Raw genomic sequence first — 26505 nt, 5'->3', positions numbered from 1 at the left:
AAATCAACATAGAACAAGGGTTATAAAATCATTGTTCCCTATGACATCATGTATCAGTCAGGTATCACTACAGAACAAACTGACCCCAAAATTAAGTGGCATACAAGAAGTATGTATTGCTACAGTCCCAGGTCTGCAGGTCAGGTGGATAGCTGTCCTTCAAGCTGCAGATCTTCTGATTAGCTAGAGCAGCTCTGCTCTTAATGTCTCTCATTCTCCTAGAACTACCAGTGGCAAAAGGACAAGAGCATGCCCAGCTGCATGAGCTCATTCCACCAACATCTCATTTTTCAAAGAAAATCACATGGCCACAGCCAAAGCAAGGAGGCAGGGAACAGACATGGCAAGGGTGTGAGTGTGTAACTCTCTCACACTGGAGTGAAGAATGGGGACCAGAAACTCAGTCTACCACATAGTAATCCCATTTAAGAAAAACATATCCCAGGAACATAACAAAGGAAAAATATGATTTTAATTAATTCCAGTAGAACAAACACTTAGAAAATAAAGCATAGTCTTAGAAAGATCAATACTGAACAAGGCCAAGTCCCAACCCTCAAGGTTCAGGAGACAGATTCCTACCAAAGTAATAAAGACACTGTTAATGTATGAAACACCCAAACCTCTAGAGAATGTTTATAGGAGTTTATTTGAGCCCTGGCTGGTGTGGCTAAGTGGACTGAGTGCTGGCCTGCAAAAGGAAAGGTTGCTGGTTCAATTCTCATTCAGGGAACATGCCTGGGTTGTGGGCCAGGTCCCCAGTTTGGAGTGTGCAAACAATAGATGTTTCTCCCACTCTCTTTCTCCCTTCCTTCCCCTCTATAAAAATAAATAAACAAAAATCGTTTTTAAAAAAAGTGAAACAGATGATATATGCCAGGGAGCAAGATCCCAAATGCTCCTAAGAAATAGAGTTTTGCAACTTCTTTTATGCATTTGAAGTTAAAGAGTGGAAAAATGTAAATAAGATTAGAAAAAGCCAGGCAGGGATTGGATTACAGGATAATTAAGATTATGTACTTTCTTGAGTGTTAACAACCCTTTGGAGAGACATTTCTTCTGGTCTTTTAAAGATGTTTTAGCCTATATGCATAAGAACAATGGACAGGCCTGCATAATGACTACCCACCACGACCTACCCAGTTAGGAATTTTTGATCAGGTCACCATGTGAGGTTACTTCCCATAGAACATCTTTTTTACTTTGTTGGGGGAAAGCCCCGAAAGTCTAAACTCAGGATTGATTCTGAAGAATTGGCACATAGCCTTATTCAAATTCTTAAGAGCTTTAATAGGAGAAACTTACATATACAAGCAAAGCAGCTACTCCCAGTGGTGGTGGGCCAGAAAAATTTCACACTCCCTCCCAGGATAGGATCCCTTTTCATAGGGGTTAATTGTAAAGCCACACAATGGGTAGTCTCATAAATCACCAGAAAGAACAGTGCATTCCTAAATTAACAGATAACATCAGACAGTTATCACATTCTACACATTCACTAACCTCCTTCCTGGAGGCATCACATTTATCTTTGGGTGGCATGCCAGTTTTCTGGGTAGTCAGCTGAGCCTGAGGCTACAGAGAGTTAAGTAGTCACAGAGACTTAAACAGTCACAGAGTGTTAAACAGAGCCCAGCATTTCCCAGATATGTTTTGCTGCTGGAGCTATATTGCATCTAAAGTTAGTTCCCCTACACTCTACCCCAGATGTAAAATGAGTTACCTTACATGTATCAACAACACAAAAAAATTTAAGATAAGTTCTAAAATAGAGATATTTACAAAACTCTGGTTTGTATTAAAGAAGCTTCAATAAGCAGTGTGTGGGTTGGTAGAGAAGTTAGAATTCCAGAGACAACAGCATAAAATTTATAGAGTGAAAGAGCACTTGGTATGAGGTGCAGTGAAATCAGCCATGCACACCCAGAAAGTGGTGAGGCTGAGTTTAAGTGGGCATGGCAAGTAGGGGTACAAAAAGGAAAGCTTGAGAGAGGGCTGGGCTTTCCATTAGTTGTAATGGACTCAGCAGGAGCATTACCTCTATTCCTTCCCCTAAACCCTATGGATGAAAAAAGGGCTGCATTTGAAACCTAACAAACTCAGTAGAGGCCTGCATGGTGGGCCTTAGAAACTCAGAGACCTAAAGTAACCACGTAGTCTGACATTAAAGCTTTCTAACTAAAAGTGAGTTGTAGTGGATATTCATGCTCTTGGCCAATATCTTACTTGACAAAAGTCAATCTTTACCTTAACCAAGCCTGTCTATTGTCTTTTTCCATCTAGGATAACATACCTTTGAATGTCAGGTAATTTTCCTTTTTTCTAGACCCTTCACTGCCCAAGAGCTGAGACCACAAAACCCCTTGTTGCTATTGTTATTGTGCTAATTGTTAACTGCTAACTATCCTATACCCACAAATGTAAAAGAAGTATGTGTCTATTTGTTTTAGTTTTTATCTAGTCCCAAAGATTTCCCCACTTTGCTTTCTCCTGCCTTCCTAATCTATCACCAATGGATTTCATGTAACCCCTTCCACCTCCTATTTGATGGTAATGTATAAAATAAGATGCAAGACTGCCATTCTCTGGACCACATTCTCAATCTGTTGAGATTCTGCTTCCCAGCAATTGTCATCAGTTTGGCTCAGGTAAACTTACAAAAATTCTCTACAGGTTTAAATGTTTCTTATCTTGACAATCCCACCAAAAAAAAATGGTAGTGACATTTTTTTTTTAGATTGAAACTCCACAAAAATAAGGAAGAAAAGATGTTAGGCAAAATGGTTTCTAGTGCTTGATGTGACCAACTCCATTTTAAGAAGCAAGTTACTCTCAGTGACCTGGGAGCAGAGGGCCTATATTACCTGAAAAAAATGTTCTTATATAGAAAAGTAGGCCCTTTAAATTGTTTACTGCTTTGCAATATATAGCTCTTAACAATACCCTGCCACTTGTATTGCTGAAACCTCGTACACTTTCAGGTGTAGATACTCATCTTGCTGCTGACCAAGACTTTGCTTCTGTCTGTAAGTCCCTTCAATAAACTCCATTTAATTCCAGAGTTGCTGGCCTTTTTCTTCATTCTCTTTGTGGCAGGCAGTTAGATACACATGATCCAAGCCAGGCACAGAAGGTCACCAGGGCAGAAAGCCCGGGATGCCTAGCAATGGGCAGAACTGGGAAAACCAGGATCTTGCCCCCAGGGTAACATTTCCTCCTCTAGTATATCACTGGTCATGTGAGTTTGACCCCCTTAGAGGAGGAACAAAGGGCAGGAGACCAACCTCATACAACCCCCATATAAGCCCCTGTATGACCATTCCCCTAAGCATTGACCTCTAGCAATAACATCTAGGCCTCAGTTGTGTTTCAGCTCTAGGCTCAGAAAGCAGCAAAACCAGACAAGCAATACCATGGCTAGCCTCAGGACCAGCTGCCTTGACTAGTGATACCTTGCCCTGATACTAACTAATCAGTGTGCAACAAAAAAAATAACACAGGTTCAGCTGGCTGCTGCAACAAAAGCCTAACTCATGAGGCAGGTGCTTATGCAAGAGGAAAGAGGCTTTATTCAGGTGTCATGCACCCTGGGGAAATGGTGGACTCCTGTCTCAAAGACCATCTCTCCTTCCTGCTCAAGCCATGGTTTTTACAAGGATAGGAAGGAGGGCTTTTTTCTACTCTATCTTGCTGGGTTTTGGCATGCATGGGTCCTGTCCATTCATCTTTCTAGTTGTTGGTGTGCTCAGGCCCTATCCATTCATCTTTCTACAGTTTGGTACACTAAATGTAAGAAATGCCCTCTGTCACCATTTTGGCCAATTTCAGGAAACTCCCTGACTCTGACTGACTATCTACAGTAACAACTCTTGCTTCAAAACACTTGATTCTTATAATCTTATAAGGGTAAGTGGATGGAGATCTCATCTTCTATAGTTCCTGTCTGCTGTCAAGGAGCATAGTCTCAACATATCCCCAGGTCCAGAGGTTCTTGTTATTTACTAAATAAAGAAGGGAATCAAGAATAGAGTAAAGTTTTTATGCAAGGAAGAAGGATTGTTGTCTTCAGAAGGTGGCATACTCAGTATCTAGAAGATAGCACTGCTGAACAAGTGAAGCTGATAGACTGCTTCATATTTCTAGAGACCATGTTGCAGATGGGTTTCCAAAGTGAGACCTATTATGCAGAGAGTCAAGTGTTTATTGAGGGGTATACTTAGTAGTGCAAGGCTATCGTAGTAAAATCAGACCCTGGAGAGACTAAAGGAACCCCATGATCTAATTCTGAGTGGGGCTTTGAGTGGCATATCCAACAGCAGGAGAAATTGCCAAGGAAGCCACAGTCTGGGAAATGCAGAATAAAATAAAAGTAACATTGTTACTTAGCTTTGGGAGGTGCAGTTCCTTTCAGAAAGAGGAATTTTAAATCTCCTTCAGGAGTGCAGGTCCAACTTTTTCTTGCAGTATCAACAGCAGCAGCAAGATCCAAGTCCTCCTTGGGAAGTTCCTGCTTTATGGGTGTGTGGTGGATCCAAGGCTTGATTCCTGTGAGCATTAGGAAAGAGTGTGCTGTCAGTGGGATGGCATAGAGAATGGACCACTGCTCAGTCAACTGCTTTTCAGTATCTTGAACCTTACATGTCATTAGTAAGACTCAGTCTCCTGGTTGGAATGGGTGAAAGGGTTTGTCAGGTGCATAGGTAGACCTTTAATGAGCAAACTTGTGCAAAGTTGTTAGTGTTTGCTCTAGATATTGTACACATTGTTTGCTTTTTTATTTATGTTCTAAATCTAAAGGAGGTGTTCCTAAAACAAACCTTGGGTCTCGCATACTAGTTGAATACCCTCTGAAGCTTTCTTTTTTCTTAAGTATATTTCATTGACTATGCTATTATAGTTGTCCAATTTTTTTTCTTTTTTATCCCCCTCAGCCCTGCACTCCTTTTCCAACCAGCATTCCCCTCCACCTTAGTTCATGCCCATGAGTTGTACATATAAGTTCTTTGGCTTCTACATTTCCTATACTATTCTTTACCTTCCCCTGTTTATTTTGTTCCTACCAATTATGTTTCTTATTCCCTGTACCTTTTCCCCAATTCCCCTCTTCCTCCTTCCCCACTGATAACCTTCTATGTGATTTCCATTTCTGTGATTTTGTTCCTGTTCAATTGTTTGCTTAGTTTGTTTTTGTTTTTGTTTTTTAGGTTCAGCTGTTGATAGTTGTGAGTTTGTTGTCATTTTACTGTTCACAGTTTTTGCCTTTTTCTTAGATAAGTCCCTTTAACATTTCATGTAAAGAAGGGCTTGGCGATGATGAACTCCTTTAACTTGACCTTATCTGGGAAGCACTTTATCTGCCTTTCCATTCTAAATGATCACTATGCTAGATAGAGTAATCTTGGATGTAGGTCCTTGCGTTTCATGATGTCAAATACTTCTTTCCAGCCCCTTCTAGCCTGGAAGGTTTCTTTTGAGAGATCAGGTGATAGTCTTATGGGAACTTTGTAGATAACTCTCTCCTTTTCTCTTGCTGCTTTTAAGATTCTCTCCTTATCTTTAATCTTGGATAATTTAATTATGATGTGCCTTGGTGTGTTCCTCCTTGGGTCCAACTTCTTTGGGAGTCTCTGTGCTTCCTCAACTTGCATGTCTATTTCCTTCACCACATTGGGGAAGTTTTCCTTCATTATTTTCCAAATAAGTTTTCTGTTTCTTTCTCTTCCTCCTCTCTTTCTGGCACCCCTACAATTCAGATATTGGAATAATAAAAGTTGTCCCAGAGGCTTCTAAGTCTCCTCATTGTTTTGAATTCTTGTTTCATCATTCTGTTCCAGTTGAATGTTTATTTCTTCCTTCTGTTCCAAATTGTTCATTTGAGTCCTGGTTTCCTTCCCTTCACTGTTGGTTCCCTGTATGTTTTTCTTTACTTCACTTTGTATAGCCTTCACTTCTTCTTTTATTTTGTGTCTGTACTCAACCATTTCTCTGAGTATCCTGATTGCCAGTGTTTTGAACTGTGCATCTGATAGGTTGGCTATCTCCTTCTTGCCTAGTTATTTTTCTGGAGTTTTCATCTGTTCTTTCATTTGGTCCATATTTACTTGTCTTGACACACCTGTTAAGCTGTAAGGGGTGGATCCTTATGTATTCACCAGGGTGGGGCAACTCACTTTGCTGCATTGTGGCTTAGTCTGCATGAATATTTCTTCTTTAACTCCTTCGTTATCAGACTTCCACATAGTTCAATTTTCTGGCAGTTCTGGTTGATTTTTTTCTTTTTAAATTGGTTGTTATCCTTCTTTTGGTGGTGTGAGAAAGGAATGCATATCTACCTATGCCTCCATCTTGGCCCTGAAGCTTTCTTTTTAAGAAGGTATTGCTTCTTCTGTGTGATCCACATCCATTCTTTTAGGTTAGTTTTTATGGTCTGAATGTTAACTATCCTAGGGCAGCCCAAAGAATAAATCTCAGGTGCAAAGAGATCACTTCTGGGTCCTTTTGCACAAGTCAGCAGCACCTAGAGCTGCAGAGCACATTCCAGTGGGATTTCTAAACATAATTGCTGCTTTTCAGAAGGGAAAGTTATTTGTACATGCAATTTACAAAGTAAATCTCAGCTTTACAGTGGAATGGGACAGTTTGGCATGTAGTAAACTTTTTAAATATATTTTATTGATTATGCTATTACAGTTGTGCCATTTCCCCCCTTCACTCCCCTCCACCCTGTACACCCTGTACACCCTCTCCCACCCATATCCCCCTCTTTAGTCATGTCCATGTGTCATAGTTATAAGTTCTTTAGCTTCTACATTTCCCATACTATTCTTACCCTCCCCCTGTCTATTTTCTACCTACAATCCATGCTACTTATTCTCTGTACCTTTTCCCCCTTTCTCCTCCTCCCACTCCCCTGTTGCTAACCTTCCATGTGATCTCCATTTCTGTGGTTCTGTTCCTGTTCTAGTTGTTTGCTTAGTTTCTTTTGGTTTTGCTTTAGGTGTGGTTGTTAATAATTGTGAGTTTGCTGTCCTTTTACTATACATGTTTTTTCTTTATCTTCTTTTCTTAGATAAGTCCCTTTAACATTTCATAAAATGAGGGCTTGGTGATGATGAACTCCTTTAACTTGACCTTATCTGAGAAGCACTTTATCTGCCCTTCCATTCTAAATGAAAACTTTGCTGGATAGAGTAATCTGGGATATAGGTCCTTGTCTTTCATGACTTGGAATACTTCTTTTCAGCCCCTTCTTGCCTGTAAGTTCTCTTTTGAGAAATCAGCTGACAGTCTGATGGGAACTCCTTTGTAGGTTACTGTCCCCTTATCTCTTGCTGCTTTTAGGATTCTCTCCTTCATTTTTACCTTGGTTACATTAACCATCACTGCAGCTGAACTTCACTTGGTTAGTATTGTATTTAGCACTGAGTATGCCACTCCTGTATTTATGAGGGAGTCAATTAGCTTATTCTCTCTCCACTGTCATTTGTACCTGGGGCTCCTATAGTAGTGGGTGAGGAGGTGTCTAGGGGAGCCCCTGTGCCTCCTCATTTGTCATCATATTTGTTATTCCTTTCTAACTTTTCTTGGCAAGGATTTCTATCCTTTTTATTTTTTGTTTTGAGGCCCAAGCAATCCTTTCTCCAAAGGGCTTTCTCTTCATAATAGGTGCACTGATTGACACCTAGTGGGTCTTTCCCTTTTCCTTTTGGGTCCCACCTCTTCTTCTGGTTTCTGCACACTGTCTTTAAGAAAATGGTGGCCTGCTTTAATTTCCTTGTTTCCTGGCCATGGTAAACTTTACATACTATGTATACCAGCTGGGAGGGGATTCATTGCCAGTGCTGTTTAAATGTTGGAGCTTCCTTCTGGTATTCAGGGCACTCTGCCCAATAAAAGTCATATGTACCATCTGGACATTTTCTGGTGCCTGTGGGTGCCATCAGTGTGCTTTTGCTAAGGCTAATAGATCCTTTCTAAAAATTCAGAAGAGTCTGTCTGGTTTCTGTTGAACACCACATATCATATTCAGGCTCTTGTGTTTAGTTACCCCCTTTATTAAGGCCTTTCACTATGCACCTTTTGTAATGTTCTAGAGAGGCTAGGTCACTGTTATTTAGGTCCCTGTTGTGCTCTGTCAAGGGAATTGCCCTAGCTAGTTTGGGGTCACATTGGGATTCTCTCTTTTTTAAATGATTTTAATTTATTTTCAGAAAGAGGGGAAGGGAGGAAGAAAAAGAGGGAGAAAAATATCCATGTGTGGTTGCCACTCATATGTCCCCATACTGGGGACTTGGCCCACAGCCCCAGGAATGTGCCCTGACTCAGAATTGAAACAGTGACCCTTTGGTTCACAGGCTGGCACTCAATCTACTGAGCCACACCAGCCAGGGTCCACTGTGGTTCTCTTGATGGAGGCATTGATGATGGGAACCACCCTGCCTGGTTTCAGAAGCTATAGGCCACCCTGGCTGACATAGCTCAGTGGATTGAGCGCAGGCTGTGAACCAAAGTGTCGCAGGTTCAATTCCCAGTCAGAGGACATGCCTGGGTTGCAGGCCATGACCCCCAGCAACTGCACATTGATGTTTCTCTCTCTCTCTCTATCTCCCTCCCTTCCCTCTCTAGAAATAAGTAAATAAAATCTAAAAAAAAAAAGATTAAAAAAAAAAGAAGCTACCCCCCGCCCATGGCTAAGGCTGAGTGAGAGACCTTGGGACCCTAAGCCACTAAAGAGACAAAGCTTATCCCCCTGGCAGGAGCACCACCTCTGCCAACTTTACTTTACCATGCCTGGCCCCCAGTGCATGCCTGATTAGCTAATGATGGGTAAGATTCCTCTAGGGAGGGATGACCTGAGACAGGCATGGTCATGAGGGGCCCTCAGGGGAGGACTGGGTGGGTACAGAGAAAGGGGGTGATGGACCCTTACCCTCAGCTTTAAAATAGCCTAAATCTTCATTCTGTCTGCAAGAAGTCCCCTAATCTCTTGGCTGCCTTACTTCCCCTGCCCAACTTAAACCTGAAACAATACTGGAGGTGGGTGCAGCCCTGTGCTGGAAAGTGTGGGTTCCCTGGGGCGATCAGGCCTAAGAAAGAATGCATAAAATCCTGTGAAACCTGCTTTGCTAATGCCCTCAATTTAAATGATAAGGGTCCAAGCACAAAATTAGTTTGTTACCCCAAAGTTTTATGGCCCTTTAGCTATTTGACCTTGACTCAAAATAGGCCCTCAGAGTTCTTTGAATGTTATCTATTTGATCATTACTGCCTGACAATGGTTGATGAGATTTCCATATATGCTCTGTATTCCTATGCAAATAAAGCCAATAAAAGCCTGTGAAGTCAAGTGTCAGGGTGCTCTCCCCTTGAGAGAGTGGCTGTGCCATCCCTTTTCCTCCACAGGACTCGGTAGTCCATGTGAATTTGTCTCATCTCAGCCACAATATCATGGACAGTGTGGACCAGAGTCCACGTCACAATAATCCTCTTCATTAGCTTTATTTATAATTAGCTGCCTTTCATCTACCATTAGCAGGATGTTAAAGAGAGCCTGTACTTCTGCCCAGTTTGGATAGTGAGTGGCAAAAGTGGAGGTGATAAGATCTGCCATTTTCTGAGCATTCTTTCTATATGAGGGGTTGGAATTCTTCCAATTCTATAAATCTGAAGTGGAAAATGGAGTACGGGCCCAATAATAGCCAGCAGGCTGGCCTTCCTATTTTATTCCACTTATAGGGTATTGACTCAAAGGGAATTGTCCTATTCCAGATAGGGATGCTCCTTGGCCAAATTGGATGCCCTGCTGGGTCTTTAAGGGGGAGACCATTGTTTTATCACACAAGGGTGGAGCTGTCACCCCTTTGGGCCCTATTTCAGGGAACCTAGCAGCAAGAGTGGTGGTGGGGAAAATTTTTCTGATGCCAATCCTGGGTGCCCCAGGTTCAGGGAATTAAAGAGAGTCATTTCCTCATTTTCTTTTTCTTCCTGTGTCTTACTAACAGGGAAGGGTTTTGAAACCAATTCCCTTTTCTGCATGATAGGTCACTCCCTTTCTTTACAGGATCTTTATTGTGTGAGGACATAGATCCTCGACATAAGGGATTTTGTCCCATTTCCCTGAGCATTGGCAAAACAATTTCAACTGTATGATGGTGCAATAATTTAGGGAATCATTTAAGGGGTATTTTCCCCCATAGTCTAAAGTATACATAGACCAACCAGTGTTACAAGAGAAAACCAATTTCTTCTTAGTCATTGGACAATAGCTGTACATGGACCACTAAGCTAAAATTCAGCTCAGTGGGCTCCCTTGAAAAGTCAAAACAGAACAAACCCTAATAGCACAAAAGCACAAACCCAAAACCATAACCATACCAAGACCCCAGACAAAATGGGAACATATAAACAAATCCATAATTTGTTTTAAGGATTATGGATCCATAATTCCCTTATTCCAAATGAGTACTCACAAGCAAATCTTAGAGTCTTATGTCCTTCAACCAATATGGAAACAGTCCTAACTGGACCCAAATGGCATGAAGCTCAAATGGCGCAAAGTCCAGGTGGCAAGGAGAGCCTACCAACCAGTACCACAAATGGTCCTAACAGGACCCAAGTGGCACAAAGTCCCAGTGACATTAATCCAAAGTGTCATGAAGCCCAAGCAGCAAGGATAGCCTGCCAACTAGTACCTCAAATAATACTAACTAGACCCAACTGGCACACAGCCCAAATGGCAGGGATAGAGGACTTCTGGTGTGCATGCCTATTTGACTTACACAGTCTTGGAGTCTGTCTGCTTCTGAGAAACTGTTTCTTTTCACTAGCCAAGCGTTTCAGACAGCTGATATCTTGAGAAGGGGTGCAGGGATATTCCCCAAGAAAGCTCTCAGCACCTCCTGGGAAGTCCCCACAATCCCTCTCTGGGGGTCAGCCTGCCAAAGGCTGCTGAGACCTGAGCCTGGACCCTCTGGGATTTTGCAAAGTCCACACTTTCCCAGCAGAGTCACCTAAAATCTGTTATTAGAAAAAACAAAACCCCAAAACAAACAAACAAAAATGCAGATTTGGCTGCATGCTGCAACAAAAACCAAACTGGTGAGGCAGGTGCTGGTGCAAAAGGAAGAGGTTTTATTCAGGTGCCACATGACCTGAGAGAATGGTGGACTCCCATCTCAGAGACCATATACCCTTCCTGCTAAAGCCTGCCATTATTATAGGGATAGAGAGGGGAGGACTGTTTTCCTATCCAATTATTTTGCTAGCTTTTGGCATGCTCAGGTCCTGTCCATTCATCTTTCTAACTCTTGGTGTTCCCAGTGTAAGAATCTCCCCTGCCACCATTTTGGCCAATGAGAGAGACTCTCCAGTACTCCAACTGACTGTCTATTGTAACAAATGGAGTCCATGATCCTGAAATGACACACCTGGAAAATTGATGAATATTCTATTGAGATCCTTCTCTGGGACCACCCATAAAATCTTCAGTATTAAAAGTGCTTAGGACATAGGACCCAGATTGCTCCCCCTCCCCGGAGAATACCCACACCTTTCTCCACCTCTTACTCTCACCCTCTTTTTCCTCCTGGCACTTTACCTGTACCCTCCTCTCTCCTAAGCTCCGAAGACCCTTCCTTGCTTCTGTAACTTGTTTCTTAAATCCATTTCTTCTAACACTCACTTCTTCTACCTCGGTGACTTTCTAAATAAACTTTCTCTTATAGTTTGAGTCTTGTCTCTGTATTCTTTTCTAGCCAGAACTCAAGTACTGAAGTTGCTGAACTGAGGTCTGGTTTGACACTACCTGTCTAACACCTGGTGCCATTCTCATCACCACCAACATCTTCACATGTCCTCCTTTGGAGGTCAGTTTCAGTACACCTCAGGAAATTTTCCACAAAAAACATCACAGTGCACAAAATATGTCAACATATTTTGAAAGGCTGAGCATTGACAGAGTAGTGGCTACTGGCAGAATGAAGAAAGCTGAACCTAAGAGTCTGCAGAGAGGAATGGAAAAGAAAAACAAGCTGACTCATGCAAGAGAATCTCAGAGAAGGTTAGGAATTAGATGTACCAGATATGTCTGAAGGTGTGGATAAAGGGTAGAGCTGAAACTCCAGAGGGTTGACAGAAATCTGCATAAAAAGCAGTTAGAATTTAATCTCCTACTGCATCCTCAGAAAGCCAGCAACTAAACCAAACTCCATCATGACCAGAGTCCTGGACATATTTCCCAGTGAAATCAAACAAGAGATGTCTTGAGTTTAAGTTTACCAAACACAGCCAAGGGTAGGATAAGGCCATATTGAAACAAGGACTTATGGAAGCAGATGCACAAGAAAGACTGAGCTGTATGCTCCCCCACTGCCCATTCACCACTTTACTCCCTGGTTACCTGGCACATATTCTGCAGGCAGATTTGGGATAATTTTCCAAAGAAACTGAATAACTTCAGAGAAAAAGGTCTGCATTCAGATGTTGAATTTGAAATGCTTACTGCTTGGCTTTTGGGTTAACATGGAACATGGCTGTGTGGTCCAAGGTAATTCAAAACCAAGCCATTAATCATCAAACTAAGACCCATCTTAAAATAAAGTTTTACTTGTTATATCATATGACTTATAATCTCTTTTTTACTTACATTTTTGTTTTTGAAAGTGTTTTTCCTCAAAAATACACATTTGTATAACTTACATTGTCCTATATTAGGATAATGATGCTAATCACAATATTTTGCCCCCATCTGTTGATGCTATTAAAAGCATAAATATTTCTTATGAGAATTTTACTATAATTAATAGGAGTTTTACTTCCTATGAGAAAAGATACTAAGTTGGTGCAGTTAGCTCTTGTCTGTCACAGCTGGATTTCCTTTCTACTTGGTTATCTTCATTTGGGTTCTCCCAATGCAGACCCTGAGACAAGACTTAATGGGTAAATGATTTATTTGGGAGGTGGTGCCATAAAGCCCCTGTAGGGAGGTGGGAGGGAGAGGGAAAGGGAAAGCAGAACTTTTGATAATGTTACAGAACAGACCTGGGGGGAGGAGGATGTACAATATACTATTACCAAAAGGACCCCCCCTTTTTCTCCTGGAGTCCCCCACCCCATAGTAGGTTCACTTTGCCTGCCACTAGGGGAAAGATGTCTCTCAATGCCAGAGATTGGTGAAAAGGAAAGGAATGATTTATTTAAAAGTTATACAGACTTAGAGTAATGACTTAATGTCTTCATTAAAACACTAAAGTTCTTTAGAATACTCACAAACACACACAGTCCTTCCTTCTCCTTCTGCCCAGTCTGGGGTACTGTATCTCAGGAAAAGAAGTATAAGTCCATGATTCAGGCTCCCAGCACCATCATCTGTGTCACCGCCACGATCTCCAGTTAATCCAAAGTCATGTGGTACCTCTTCATGGCCCACCAGCAAGAGTCCCCCTTTCAAAGTCTCTCCTGCTCCCTAAGCTGCGTGGCAAAAGGGAGCACCCCAAAGCCATGGGGTCCCTACTCCGCGAAAGCCATGTGGTTCTCCCCCGTATGGCTGCCATGCCTGGGTTTAAATCCCTGCACCAATCTTCCTCTGCAGCCCCATTTCCAACTCTTCCTACAATCACACAGCTCTCACACAGGCTCTGTAACCAGGGGGAGTTGCCTCCCAGTTATAGCTTAAGTGGAAGTCACTTCCATCCCCCTGGCTCAAAGCATGGACACAGCTATATCTATGAAACCAGTTAAAGGTTATAGATATGTTAAATGACCATACCAGAGATTAGGTACAAAGCTGTTGCTGTACAAAACAGCTCTGAATGGCTCTGCTCCATTGTCCCATCCCCCAGCTCAGACTTGTGGGGGTGAGGACATCATATATATATATATTTCTCTAATATTTCCTGAACACCCAAAGTTCTGGACCCCATATCAAATCCCTATTTGGAGTTCCCCCTTGGCTGCACCCTGTTACAATAACATGAAACTTTCCATGGTGGTGGAATGTGGTTTAATTGTGTTGGAGACTCTAGCAGATAGCTTACAGCTGGCACCTTAGAGCCACTCCACGCAAGAGAAGGAAGAGGCACTTCCAGCTTGCAGAGCAGGTTACCCATGAACTCCAATGGCCAGATGAAGCCCTGACAGAGACACAGCTGCTGGTAGTGGGAGAAGGGGCAAGCAAGCATGGAAATGGTCAGTGTTCAGTGATGTAGTCGGTATCCACAGCAGCTCCTACAACAGCTCCTACAACATGCTCATTGTTCCACCAACTCTTTACATGGTTCCTGCATTTCCTGGACTCAATTTTTCCTGTTTAAACAGATAGAAACAGAGATAGAAACAGGTACAGATCCATGCACTGTACATTTCTACAAGCTTCACAGAAGAAACAAAATATCCATATACATTAATATCTTCCATCTTAAGATCAATAAATATTAAACTTCATCTATAATCATTCTGTTTTATTTTACAAATATTTTTAGAATGCCTTTGTGTAAATTGCCTTCTAATTAATATCATAAATAGTGTTTTATGGGCTCTCCTTTTTTCTTATTCTCACCCAAGGACATGTTTATTCATTTTAGAGAGAGAGAAGGAGGGAGAGAGAAACATCAATGTGAGAGAGAAAAATCAATCAGTTGCCTCCACTATGCATTCTGACTGGGGATCAAACCTGCAACATTTTGGTATATGGAACAATGCTTCAACCAAGCCACCTGGCCAGGGCTTCGCTTGTTTTAATTAAACATTATCTTCACTCTAATTACTTTATGTGTGTGTTATTCCAATGTGGACAGTTGAAGTCCCACTTCATTTGTTCTTCTAGCAATGCCTCTAATGTTCTGGAAAACATCCTTACCTGTTAGAAATAAGATATACTAGGCACATGTGCTTTTTTCATGCCCTAACACATGTAATCAACTTCCATCAAAGGTGGCCCATTTTCTGTATGTAAAGAACTGATTTGGAAGGCAACAACTGGGCATTTGTGATGCATATACAATTGTGATGCATATACAAATACAGTAGTAGGTAAAGTGTCCTGCTGCTATTACTGTGGCATTATCCACTTTTAAATGGAATGGAGAGTAGATCCTAAGATTTCTCATCACAAAAAGTAATTTTTGCATCAATATAAAATGATAGATGTTAATGAAACATATTATAGTCATTGTGCCACAATAAATATGTCAGATTATTACACTGTATACCTTAACCTATACAGTAATACATATCAATTATATCTCACTGAAACTGCAAAATAAAAATGATGGATCTAGGATACATGTGAAGTTATACCAGTTATTGAAATTTATCTTATGGTATGTGGATCCATTGGATAGTAATACTTTCTTCTAATCTAAGGCTCTAAAGAAAAAAATAAAATGACAAATGAACTGGTGTATTTTAACATGTAGAAATGAGTATTGAGGTAGGTTATATATTTCTCTTAGTAAGCTTGAGGAGATTAATGAGTGCCATAAACAAATAAGCAAACAAAAAAACAAGACAATTATTAATTCCAGGAAAAACAAAACAAATGAGGAAGAAATACAATATAAGCAAAGTGGTCTGCTTGACTCAATACAAAAACTATGTAGACATGGTCCTGTTGATGAAACACTAATTACTGTTTTATCAAAAATTATGATATGAATAATTAGGAGAAAGGGGATGGTAGTGAGAAGGATATACTTGTAAAAGGATTAATTCTTCATGTTTCATAGCAGAAAGATAATACATAATGTCTATAAGAGATAAACCAAGAAATAACAGTATTATCTTCATACAGAATATAGAATTATAGAGCATTTAATATTTATTTATTTATGACTGCCAATTTATTTATTCTTTAAATATATTTTATTGACTATGCTATTATGGTTGTCCCATTCCCCCGTTTATTCCCCTCTGCCCTTCACACCCTTTCACACCAACATTTCCCTCTCCCTTAGTTCATGTTCATGGGCTGTACATATAAGTTGTTTGGTTTCTACATTTCCTATACTATTCCTAACCTTACCCTGTCTATTTTCTACCTACCATTTATGCTACTTATTCCCTGTACCTCTTCCCCCATTCCCCCTCCCCTTCCATGCTGATAACCCTCCATGTGATCTCCATTTCTGTGATTTTGTTCCTATTCAATTGTTTGCTTGGTTAATTTTTGGTTTGGTTTTTTAGGTTTGGTTGTTGATAGTTGTGAGTTTGTTGTCATTTTACTGTTCATAGTTTTGGTCTTATTCTTTTTCTTAGATAAATCCCTTTATAATTTCATATAATAAAGGCTTGGTGGTGATGAACTCCTATAACTCAACCTTACCTGGGAAGCACTTTATCTGCTCTTCCATTCTAAATGATCACTATGCTGCATAGAATAATCTTACATATATGTCCTTGCCTTTCATGACTTAGAATACTTCTTTTCAGCCCCTCCTTGCCTGTGAGGTTTCCTTTGAGAAATCAGCTGATAGTTTATCGGGAATTTCTTTGTAGGTAACTCTCCTTTTCTCTTGCTACTTCTAGGATTCTCTCCCTGTCTTTAATCTTGGGTAATGTAATGATGATGTGCATTTGTGTGTGCTTTCTTGGGTCCAACTTCTTTGGCACTCTCTAAGCCTTCTGGACTTCCTGGAAGTCTATTTCCTTTGCCAGGTTGGGGAAATTTTTCTTCATTATTTGTTCAAATAAGTTTTGAATTTCTTGCTCCTCCTCTTCTCCTTCAGGCACCCCTATGATTTGGATGTTGGAATGCTTAAGGTTGTCCCAGAGGTTCCTAAGCCTCTCCTCATTTTTTCTGAATTCTTGTTTCTTCATTCTGTTCTGGTTGAATGTTTTTTCCTTCTTTCTAGACTAAACCATTGATTTGAGTCCCGGTTTCCTTCCCTTCACTGTTGGTTCCTTGTACATTTTCCTTTATTTTACTTTTCATAGCCTTCACTTTTTCCTCTATTTTGCGACCATACTCAATCATTTCTGTGAGCATCCTGATTACCAGTGTTTTTAACTGTGCATCTGATAGGTTGGCTATATCTTCATCACTTAGTTGTATTTTTCCTGAAGCTTTGATCTGTTCTTTCATTTGGGCCATTTTTTTTGTCCAGAATATTTAATATTTAATATATAATTAAACAGCCAGGGCTAAAAGTGATTAGTTCTGAGAGTACAGAGGGATAGATAAGAGCAGGGAGAAGAGGAATAGGACAGAAGACAAATCTTTTCCATTATAAAACTAAGCTTTATTGTATTATTTGATTTCAAAAATATATTACCTTAATTAAAAAATTAAAATAAAAAATAAAAGGCAGGCTGATAAAGCAGTCTAGTATAGACTACTGCAGTATAGACTACTTTATACTGCAATAATGAAGACTTCCCTAATCTCTGAAGCCTAAAACAATGAGGGTTGATTTATCACTTATGATATATAGCTGTCTAAGGTCAGCTGGGGCCTCTGCTCCATGTCATACTTACTCCAGCACACAGCCTGTGGGGGTAGCCACAATCTTGAACATTGACTGTTATCACAGAACAAAAGTGAGAGGATGAACCAGCTTACAATGTTTCTACTCAATTACATAAAGTTGGCCAAACAAAGTCACACAGCCCCACTTAACTTAAGAACACTGGGAAATGCAATTCCGTCATGTGCCTGAAAGGAGCAAGAGTGGGCATACTTGTCAACAGTCCTAATGACCACACCACCGATGGGGATTAGCCCTGGCTGCTGTGGCTCAATGGACTGAGTGCTGGCCTGTGAACCAAAGGGTTGCCAGTTCAATTCCCAGTCTAGGGGAAATGCCTGGGTTGCAGGCCAGGTTTCCAGTAGGGGGCGTGCACTAGACAACCACATTGATGTTTCTCTCCCTCTTTGTCTCCCTCCCTTCCCCTCTGTTGAAAAATAAAATCTTTTTTTTAAGAATTAAAACAAAGATCATATGCATGAGGAAGACATTATTGCTGACTGAATGCATTCAGCAATAATTCAATTCAAGATAGGTATAGAGATAGAACTCACAGGAGTTGATAAATGGTCATATATATAAGAGTTGCACTAAATAGCCCACTGGCTGCTCTGAAAAGCCATCTTTGCATTGTTCCTGTGTCTGCCTCTCAACTCGCTGCAGCCACCTCCGCCGCGCGCCTCCTCAGTCGCCGCAGACTCCGGCAGCGTTTTTGCCAGAGTCCTCGAACTCTCGCTTTTTTTTTTTTAATCCGCTGCATAGGATCACCGGCGTGCCCACCACGTCAGACGCGGCCGTGGATACCAGCTCCGCGATCACCACCAAGGACCTAAAGGAGAAGAAGGAAGTTATGGAGGAGGCAGAGAATGGAAGAGATGCACCTGCTAATGGCAACGCTAATGAGGAAAATGGGGAGCAGGAGGCTGGCAATGAGGTAGATGAAGAAGAGGAAGAAGGAGGGGAGGAGGAGGAAGAGGAGGAGGAAGGTGATGGTGAGGAGGAGGATGGAGATGAAGATGAGGAGGCTGAAGCAGCTACGGGCAAACGGGCAGCTGAAGATGACGAGGATGACAATGTTGACACCAAGAAGCAGAAGACCGATGAGGATGACTAGACAGCAAAAAAGGAAAAGTTAAACTTAAAAAAGGCCATCGTGACCTATTCACCCTCCACTTCCCGTCTCAGAATCTAAACGTGGTCACCTTCAAGTAGAGAGTCCCGCCCGCCCACCGCAGGCAGCGCCACCCGCAGACGACACACGCTCTCCACACCCAACCAAAACCACAATGTGAATTTGCAACAGGGGAGGGAAAAAAACAAAACTTCCAAGGCCCTGCTTTTTTTCTTAAAAGTACTTTAAAAAGGAAAATTTGTTTGTATTTTTTATTTACATGTTATATTTTTGTACATATTGTTAGGGGTCGGCCATTTTTATTGATCTCGGGATGACCAAACCAGCCTTTGGAGCGTTCTCTGTCCTACTTCCAACTTTACTTGTGGTGTGACCATGTTCATTATAATCTCAAAGGAGAAAACAAACCTTGTAAAAAAAGCAAAAACAACAACAAAAAAACAATCTTATTCTGAGCATTCCAGTAACTTTTTGTGTATGTACTTAGCTGTACTATAAGTAGTTGGTTTGTATGAGATGGTTAAAAAGGCCAAAGATAAAAGGTTGCTTTTTTCCTTTTTTTGTCTATGAAGTTGCTGTTTATTTTTTTTGGCCTGTTTGATGTATGTGTGAAACAATGTTGTCCAACAATAAACCGGAATTTTATTTAAAAAAAAAAAAGAGTTGCACTAAATATAGTTGAATGACACTACTTTGGGGTGGGACTGGGAAATGGGCGGTGTTATGGTCAAAAAGCCTTGAGGTTGAATTCTGGTCTTGGTAAGTGATTTAACCAACCTGCTCCCACTGTGAGTACTAATAAAATGGGAATAATCACTTACATAAATACAATCACCATACATGTCAGTTTATGGAGACATTCCACGTTTAAACCTTCACCTCAATATAAGTATAGGTAGTACCCTCCTTCACTGTCAAGAGTTTCTTGGTTGGTCTGAGAAGAACACAGTATCCTATATTCTTCCTGCATAACCTGAATGCACTGTCTAAATCTAATCATAAGAAAGCACCCAGACAAACCCCAAAAGAGGGAACATTCTATTAACAAAAACAGAAGGGGACTATAGTCTTTAAAAATGTTAATATTATAAAAGAAAGCCCTGGCTAGGTAGTTCAATTGACTACAGTGTCGTCCCAATATGCCAAGGTTGCAGGTTTGATTCCCCCTCAGGGCACATACAAGAAGTAACCAATGAACGCATGAATAAATAGAACAACAAATTGATGTTTCTCTCTCTCTCTAATCAATTTCTAAAATATTTTTAAAATATTATAAAAGAGTCCTGGCTGGTGTGGCTCAGTAGTTGAGTGCTAGCCTGCAAACCAAAAGGTCACCTGTTCAATTCCGAGTCTAGGGCACATGCCTGGGTTGTGGGCCATGGGGGACACATGAGAGGCAACCACACATTGATGTTTCTTTCTTTTTCTCCCTCCCTTCCCCTCTCTAAAAAATAAATAAATAAAATCTTTAAAAAGATTATATATTATCTTATATATTATATATATATATATATCTTATATATTATAAAAGAAAAAGAGAGGCTATAAAAATGTTCCCAATCAAAGCTAACGAGACATGAATAATATCTAAATGCAACACTGATCCTAGACTGGATCCTGTACTGGAGGAGAAAAAATGTTATAAAGGTCATCACTAGATCCATTGACAAAACTGGAATATGGACAGTAGCTGATAAAAGAATCATATCAATGTTAAATTTACTGAAATTTATGACTATACTATAGTCAAGTAAAAGAATATCTCTATACTTAGAAAATATACTCTGGCCCTGGCTGGTATAGTTCAGTGGATTGAGTGCGGGCTGTGAACCAAAGCATCGCAGGTTCGATTCCCAGTCAGGGCACATGCCTGGGTTGCAGGCCAGGTCCCCACTGGGGCCACATGAGAGGCAACCACACATTGATGTTTCTCTCTTTCTCTCTCCCTTCCCCTCTCTAGAAATAAATAAAATTTTTAAAAAGAAAAGAAAATATACTCTGAGCTAGAGATAAAACCTATGATGTATGCAATTCATTCTCAAATGATTCTGAAAAATTACATGTATAAATATAAACATGAACATAAATATAAAAATGTATGGACAGAATGAGAATGAAAATGGGGCAAAATATTAACAATAGATAAATCTGGTTAAAGGTTATATGGGAGTTGTTTGTGTTCTTGTAATTTTTCTTAGAAAGTTTAAAATTATTTTCAAAAACATTTGTGAAAAGTCTGATTGTCTTATACTTTAAAGTGTAGGCATTTAATAAATATTAGTTGCTTTACTTTATAACTGTACAAATGTATAGTAGCAAAGAGCAGGAGAGGGCAGAGGGGAAAACGGTTTAGCCAATTGTGCAGATACAACAGGAGAAAATGAACCATAACCATTGAATAATTGTAATCATTATTAAATGTGGAAAATGTGATGATATAAGTCAAAATGTTTATAACAAACATAAAGGGGAGCAGAAAAACAAAATGCCAGGTATTTACAGTCATGCAAAATATATATTCAGAAATTAACATACTATACCAGGTTTTAGGTTCATCACATATTTTTATTTACATTTAAAGTTGTTTAAATGTTTGAAACCTTTTACATTTTCAAGTGAACATTGTTCACCAAACAAATATTTTGTCTTATTTTTTTTAAGATTTTATTTTTAGAGAGGGAAGCAAAGGGAGAAAGAGAAGGAAAGAAACAGAGACTGGCACATGCAACCCAGGCGCGTGCCCTGACCTAGGATCAAACCCATAACTTTCAGTTCACAGGCTGATGCACAGTCCACTGAGCTACACCAGCCAGGGCCCAAACAAATATTTTAAAACCTGAGTAAAATAGGCACAGTTTTCCATTTTACTCACTTTCATACTCTAGAGTTTTGAGCTGTCTCTTTCAGTTAAGTTATATTCTGACAGCACTCCTCTCTGAGCTCCCATCCCTCAGACCCATGCCAGCCCTCCTGAGTTGTCTGGACAGGGGCAGAGTGTCACGCCATCACAGGCAGAGATGCAAGGAAGACACTGAATATTACCTTGTAAAATGAAAAGGGTAGCCAGATTCCACAAACACTTGGGAACCTTTGCAAAATCTCAAGTGCCCATTACTAGTTTGGCAATTCTCCAATGACAAGAATACTTATTTATCTTGGGTAAAGAAAGGCAAAGCAATTACTAAACAATAACAGAGCTTTGAAATCTGCCAATGCTGAATATATTGTAAAGAATGCTAAACAAAGTATAGCTCTGCAGAGATGGCAACATGAATGCAACAGAATAAAAAATCATAAAAGAATGATATTTGTTGAAAGTATCGTTGAGTTGGCCCACTTTCAGACTTCTACTACATTAATAAATACAAATCCTCTCCTGGAATTAGCTTAGTAAATGAAGCTACCTTGGGTTGTTCATGCACAGACTGCTTTCTTGAGAAATGCTGCCCAGCTGAATGAAGCAGGCTTATAATAAACACCAACGAATTAAAATCCCCTATTTATGAATGCAACTTAAGATATGAATGTGGACCTGATCGTCAGAACAGGATTGTACAAAAAGGCACAGCATTCCCTTTGCATCTGTCTAACTAGCAATGGCTGTGGCTGGAGTGTAAAACACCCTGTGAAGATGAAACGAATGTGTGTTGTAATGGAATATGTTGGAAAGGTCATCACAAGTGAAGAAGCCAAAAGACAAGGGCAGTTATATGACAACTAAAGAATCATATATCTTTTTGATACAGACTATGAATCTGATGAATTCACAGTGGATGCAACTCAATATGGAAATGTGTCTCATTTTGGGAATCATAGTTGTGACTCCAATCCCCCAGCTTTCAATGTTTTCTTTGATAACTTCAGTACCTGTCTTCCCTGGATAGCATTATTTTCCATGAGAACCATAAATGTTGGAGAAGAGCTCACTTTTGATCACCAAATGGAAGATTCTGGAGCTATATCTTCAGATTCTACTGACTACAGCCCAGCCAAGAGAGAGTCAAAACTGTGCATAATGTGGATCTGTGACTAGCAGAATTTACCTCAACAGAATTTTCAGGAAATAAAGCTGAGGATAATTGTAGTTTTGTTTATTTGTAATATTAACATTTTAAAAAATAAGTATTTCGACTCCTTCTATATTATCAGGATTATACACTACATTAATTTACAATTTCTGTTTCAAACTATTGGCCAAAACGCATTACTGGTGTTCCTGAAGAGAGGAACACAAGGTCACATAGACTAGTTTGAAATACACCTAATTAGTGATTAGATACCAAACACTAAAGAAAAACTATTTACAGATCAGCATACCTTAAGAAATCTGTGTTGAACTTCCTGCAAAGATGGAGACATACTGTGCCTCCTCTTCCTGCCAAGGTGGAGACACACTGTGCCTCCTCTCACACCAAAAGAAGGACAACAATTTAAAGACAAAAAACAACCAGAAAAGACAGAAAACCAAACTGTATAGAAGTCCAACAACCAAGGAGTTAAAGAAGAAACATCCATTCAGACCCGTAGGAGGGGTAGAGACCAGCAGCTGGGCAGAGAGGACTCACAGCAAAGCAGCGGTGGAGGATCCAGGAAAGTGGTGGGTTGTGGACCAGGACAGGCAAGGCAACAGCTGGCAGGCCAGCAAGGCGGCAGCTGGGGGAGCAGGCGGTCCCACATTCAGGTGTGGATAAACGGGGAGGAATACCTGGGGGCAAGGCAGACATTGCAACCCTGGATCCCAGCTCGGGAAAATAAATCCTCAAACCACTGGTTAAAAACACCTGTGGGGGTTGAGGTAGCAGCAGGAGAAACTACCAGCCTCATGGGAGCGTTCGATGGAGATACCTAGAGGGTCCTAGAATGTACACAACCCACCTGGGAATCAACACCAGAAGGGCCCACTTTGCTTGTGGGTAGCAGGGGAAGTGACTGGAATCTGGCAAAGAGTGGAGCAAGCACCATTGTTTCTTTCAGACCCCTCCCCCACATACAGCATCACAACCCAGCAACATGGGTTGCCCTGCCCTGGTGAACACCTAAGACTTTGCCCCTCAGTACGTAACAGGCTTGTCAAGATTTAAAAAAAAAAATGGCTCAAACAAAAGAACAGATCAAAGTTCCAGAAATAATACAACTAAGTAACAAAGAGGTAGCCAACCTATCAGATGCACAGTTCAAAGCACCGGTAATCAGGATGCTCACAGAATTGGTTGAATTTGGTCTCAAATGAGATGAACAGATGAAGACTACGCTAAGTGAAATAAAGGGAAATGTACAGGGAACCAACAGTGAAGGAAAGGAAACCGGGACTCAAATCAATGGTTTAGTCTAGAAAGAAGAAAAAAACATTCAACCAGAACAGAATGAAGAAATAAGAATTCAAAAAAATGAGGAGAGGCTTAGGAACCTCCAGGACGTCTTTAAATGTTCCAACATCCGAATTATAGGAGTACCAGAAGGAGAGGAGGAAGAGCAACAAGTGGGAAAGTTATTTGAACAAATAATAAAGTAGAACTTCCCCAATCTGGCAAAGGAAATAGACTTCCAGGAAGTCCAGGAAGCTCAGAGAGTCCCAAAGAAGATGGACCCAAGGAGGAACACACCAAGGCACATCATGATTACATTAGCTAAGATTAAATTGAAGGCGATATCTTAAAAGGAGCAAGAGAAAAGGAGACAGTTATGTACAAAGCAGTGCCCATAAGACTGTCAACTGATTTCTCAAAAGAAGCCTTACTGGCAAGAAGGGGCTAGAAAGAAGTACTGAAGTCATGAAAGGCAAGGACCTACATCCAAGATTACTCTATCCAGCAAAGCCATCATTTAGAATGGAAGGGCAGATAAAGTTCTCCTCAGATAAGGTCAAGTTAAAGGAGTTCATCATCATCACCAAGCCCTTATTATATGAAATGTTAAAGGGACTTATCTAAGAAAAGGAAGATAAAAAATATGAACAGTAAAATGACAACAAACAATGGTTATTAACCACACCTAAAACAAAAACAAACTAAGCAAACAACTAGAACAGGATCAGAACCACAGAAATGGAGATCACATGTAGGGTTATCAATAGGGGACTGGGAGGGGAAGAGAGGGGGAAAAGGTACTGAGAATAAGTAGCATAGACGGTAGGTAGAAAATAGACAGGAGGAGGGCAAGAATAGTATGGGAAATGTAGAAGCTAAAGAACTTATGACACATGGACATGAACTAAGGTGGGGGGAATGTGGGTGGGAGAGGGTGTGCAGGGTAGAGGGGAGTGAAAGGGGGGGAATAGGACAACTGTAATAGTAAAATCAGTAAAATATATTTAAAAAAGAAATCTGTGTTGACTGAGAAATGCCTTCTTCTGTGTTTTAAATGTTAACCTGATAACGTCACAGTAGCTGAGACCAACATCCAACTTTCCATTCACCTTGAATTTAGAAAAATGGTTGATTCAGTTGGGACAAATATAGAAAGTCCTATTTTTGTTATTATGTTTAATTCCTGTTTTCCTATTTATTACTATAAACACTGTACTTGCATTGAAGACAAATAGGTGATGCTGAATTATACTCTATTTTCTATTTCTTTCATTAAAACACTGGATTCTTAATGATACAGAAATTTAAGGTCTAAAATTAAATGTGAAAAAAGTTTTTAAAGATATTGTACATTCTGAGTTTGCTTTCTGTTTTTTACAGACACAAAAGAGTAATGGAGAGAGTCTCTAAAATGACAGATTTAAGCTAAAGAATCTCCAAGATCTCCTTCCTGCTTGTACAGGTTGAATTGCATCCTTCAAAATTCATATATTGAAGCCCTAACCCCCAGGACCTCAAAATGGGATTGTATTTGGCATAGAGCCTTTAAAGGGGTAATTAAGGTAAAATGAATTCAAATGCATGGACCTTAGTATAATATAACTGGTATCCTTATAAGAAGAGATTATAAGACAGGCAGGTACAGAGGGAAAACCACATGAAAAAACAAGGAGAAGGCAGCCATCTACACATCAGGAAGCCTCAGAAAAAAACAGGGGCCTCAGAGAAAAACAATCTTGCTGACCCATGATCTCAGATTTCTGGCTTTCAGAATTATGAGAAAATAAATTTCTGTTGTTTAAGCCACCCAATCTGTGATACTTTGTTATGGCAGTTGAGCAAATTAATACACTGCTCCATCATTCTGATTCTGCATGATCCTTTATAGTCCATCCTTTTCTCAGATCACACAAATGTCAAATGTCTGCCACAAGAGGGCCATGCTGCACTGAGAGTGAACACCCTGGCTCCAGGCCCCCAAGGGTGATTACAGATAGCACAGAGGGCAGATGGATGCCCACATGCACACCTTGAAGGCTTTCCACTAAACTGGACCAATTCAAAAGGCAGTCTGCCTGGAAAGGCTTATTTTAAGATGGCCAAGAATCCCAAAGTCAAAAGGCAGACACCTCCTGACCCTTCCTCCCTTAAACTGGCCTCTTCATCAGGCCCCAGCTTCTAAAGACATGTTCTTAAGCATGGTCAACTGTCCTCTAAGTGGTGAGTAAACACAAAGGGTGGGAACAGATGGAGAGACACACTCAGAAGCAAGGCTCTCTCTCACACACATAGTTGGCTCTGAAGACTTCCTGGAAAGTGAATCCCATGGATTCAGACACTATCAAAGGCAGCAGGGCACTACCATAAGTGCCCAACCTGCTTTTCTCACAGTCTAATACAGTCACTGAAGCAAGTATCAACAAACCCAATTTGTCTGAAGACAGATTTGCTCCCGGTAGTCTTTGGCTGATGGGCCCAACAAAAGGCATGACAACTAAAGGCAATACACGATCCTGAATAGTGTTCTAGACTAGGAAAACAAAACTATATAGGGATGTTACTGTGATGCTAGATGAAATTTAAATATGGAATATGGATTAGATAACAA

At 40.4% G+C, this 26505-nt stretch overlaps 1 protein-coding gene and 1 pseudogene across 1 annotated transcript; both read left to right on the top strand.

Moving 5' to 3' along the window:
- Positions 1–10504: 10504 nt before the first annotated feature.
- LOC114506062 (acidic leucine-rich nuclear phosphoprotein 32 family member E-like) lies at positions 10505–18761 on the top strand. The gene is made up of 2 exons (XM_028523583.2): positions 10505–10687; positions 18058–18761. The coding sequence occupies exons 1-2, from the start codon at positions 10505–10507 to the stop codon at positions 18571–18573; spliced, it is 699 nt and encodes a 232-aa protein (XP_028379384.1). The 3' UTR covers positions 18574–18761.
- A 2788-nt stretch (positions 18762–21549) lies between these two features.
- LOC114506061 lies at positions 21550–22658 on the top strand (annotated as a pseudogene).
- The last annotated feature ends 3847 nt before the right edge of the window (positions 22659–26505 follow it).

The sequence above is a fragment of the Phyllostomus discolor genome, chromosome 9, assembly GCF_004126475.2.
Source record: "Phyllostomus discolor isolate MPI-MPIP mPhyDis1 chromosome 9, mPhyDis1.pri.v3, whole genome shotgun sequence".
In the NCBI taxonomy this organism is placed as follows: domain Eukaryota; kingdom Metazoa; phylum Chordata; class Mammalia; order Chiroptera; family Phyllostomidae; genus Phyllostomus; species Phyllostomus discolor.
Note: the sequence above shows the minus strand (reverse complement) of the source record. Positions and strands in the feature narration are given on the sequence as shown.

Bases quoted from the DNA above. Each gene is read 5' to 3' on its own strand.
- LOC114506062 (XM_028523583.2), top strand. From the start codon at position 10,505: ATGGAAACAGTCCTAACTGGACCCAAATGGCATGAAGCTCAAATGGCG. The intron at 10,688-18,057 runs GTACCTCAAATA...TGCACTAAATAG, and splicing joins CAAGGATAGCCTGCCAACTA to CCCACTGGCTGCTCTGAAAA.